Source organism: Lagopus leucura, unplaced genomic scaffold (genome assembly GCF_019238085.1).
Source record: "Lagopus leucura isolate 7727_CA_CO unplaced genomic scaffold, USGS_WTPT01 60820-0_obj-0_obj, whole genome shotgun sequence".
NCBI lineage: Eukaryota > Metazoa > Chordata > Aves > Galliformes > Phasianidae > Lagopus > Lagopus leucura.
In genome coordinates, this window is record NW_024965673.1 from 281 (window position 1) to 1,999 (window position 1,719).

The 1,719-nt window shown below is 55.4% G+C and overlaps 1 protein-coding gene across 1 annotated transcript; it reads right to left on the reverse strand.

The window, feature by feature from the left end:
* Window positions 1–671: 671 nt before the first annotated feature.
* On the reverse strand, window positions 672–1,715 carry LOC122192239 (heat shock transcription factor, Y-linked-like; the record flags this gene model as incomplete). Its single annotated transcript, XM_042892761.1, has 2 exons — window positions 672–1,049; window positions 1,479–1,715. Coding segments are annotated over 2 exons (615 nt in total), but the record flags the coding sequence as incomplete, so codon positions are not given.
* Between the last annotated feature and the right edge of the window lie 4 nt (window positions 1,716–1,719).

Consider the following 1,719-nt stretch of genomic DNA (forward strand, 5'->3'; position numbering starts at 1 on the left):
TCTGATGAGGTGGGTTCTCTCCAGCTAGAGGGGGCCATCAAAGGAGCCTGCATCCACTCTTACTTTGGTACTGGGGCACATACCAGTTACACCAGTGAATAAAGGGCTAATTGGTTTTATTCCTAAAAGGGCAGAAGTAGTTGAGCACAAAGAATGGAAAGATAAGGGCTACCTCAAGCGTAACCCAAGGAGCCTGCTGATTGGCCCAGGAGCCACATCCTAGAAGCCATCCTAGAAGCTGAACTGCTTGAAGCTGCCATACTTCCTCCAAGTACATGCGGGCCAGAAGGAAGTGCACAGTGAGGACGGCACACCTCCTGTGCCTGGGCCACCGGGGCACCCACCCACCCACTCACGCACCCACCCCCAGAGGACAGGCAGGCAGAGGGACCAGGCACTTTGCGCTGCTCCAGCTGCACACCTGCACGCCCCGGGCTCCCATCACTCCGTGCATCAGGCTTGCTTCGCACAGTGCCTGCTTTGCGTTTGGCACCTTTGCCAAAACCCACGGGGCGGGGATGGGGGAAACTCATGGAAGGCTCCCTGAAGGCACCCCCCCTCTTGGGTGTAGGAAGAGTAGCCTTCAGTCAGACCGAAGAAACAGGACAGGACAAGGGAGACGCATTTTAAAGGTTTATTTTCTAAACTACCACTCTACACTATCTCCTACACTACTGCTGCCATGGGCAGCGCTTCCTGGGGCGCAAGTTGTAGCGGCGTCCAACTCCATCACCCCCAGCTCCGCTATCGGGTCTCAGCCCCGGTGGGAAAGGACCGCTTGGTGCTGGACGTCTGCTGTGATGTGCAGCAGCGGCAGCAGCAGCAGGAGCAGCATTGCAGCTGCCAACAGGGAGCTGACTGCCCGCCCGTGCAGCAGCGCCTGACTGCATCTCTGGCTGCAGGCTTCTGCTCTGCTGGCCCTCCTGCCAACCCCACTGGAAGGCCTGCAAGGAGGAAGCTGGTCTCCTCCTAGCTCCAAGACTCTGCTTGAATCTTCTTTGGCACTGGAGACGATCTCTCTGGAAATAGGGATGATAGTAGCAGAGTAACTGCAAAATGCAAAGAGGAAGAGTTAGTCACCACCATTTCAAGACTGGGAAAACAAGGATACAAGACATAGGAATTGGAATCTCAAGAGACCGTCGGAGCGGACTCTCAGGGGCCGTTTCCACACAAAAGAATTCAGTTGCACACCTTTGTTTCATACGCACAGCCACGTCCCATGCCATTCTGTCACACTGCCCCTGTGCTGCCACCTCTCGTGGGCCAACATAAACGAGGAGGCACTACGTGCAGAGCAGCCCTTGTAACAACCACCCCTGCTTGCATTTCTCTCATTTGCCAGCCGCAGAGTAATGGAGGGTTCTCAGAAGCACAAGTACCCAAGTGTCACCAGCTTTCAGCCACCTCACTTTGCACTGACTGGCCACCAATGCCGCTGTGCCGAGAGCCATCTCACAGCTAGAGGGACTACGTACCTGGCTCGGAGTGGAAATTGATGCTCCCTGTGCTAGGAACTGAGCACATGGGGCAGACGTTGGCAAATCCGCGTCCGTGATGTAGAAGCCATGCTGATGAAGGCGACGGACAAAATCTTTCATGTTGCCAACATCAAAGACTTGGAGAGTTCCTCCTCTGGCCAGTACTTCCGCTCTGAAGAACGCCTCCTCAATCACAATGAAGTCTCCCTCATCGCCCCACCGAATGGACTGGAAGCCA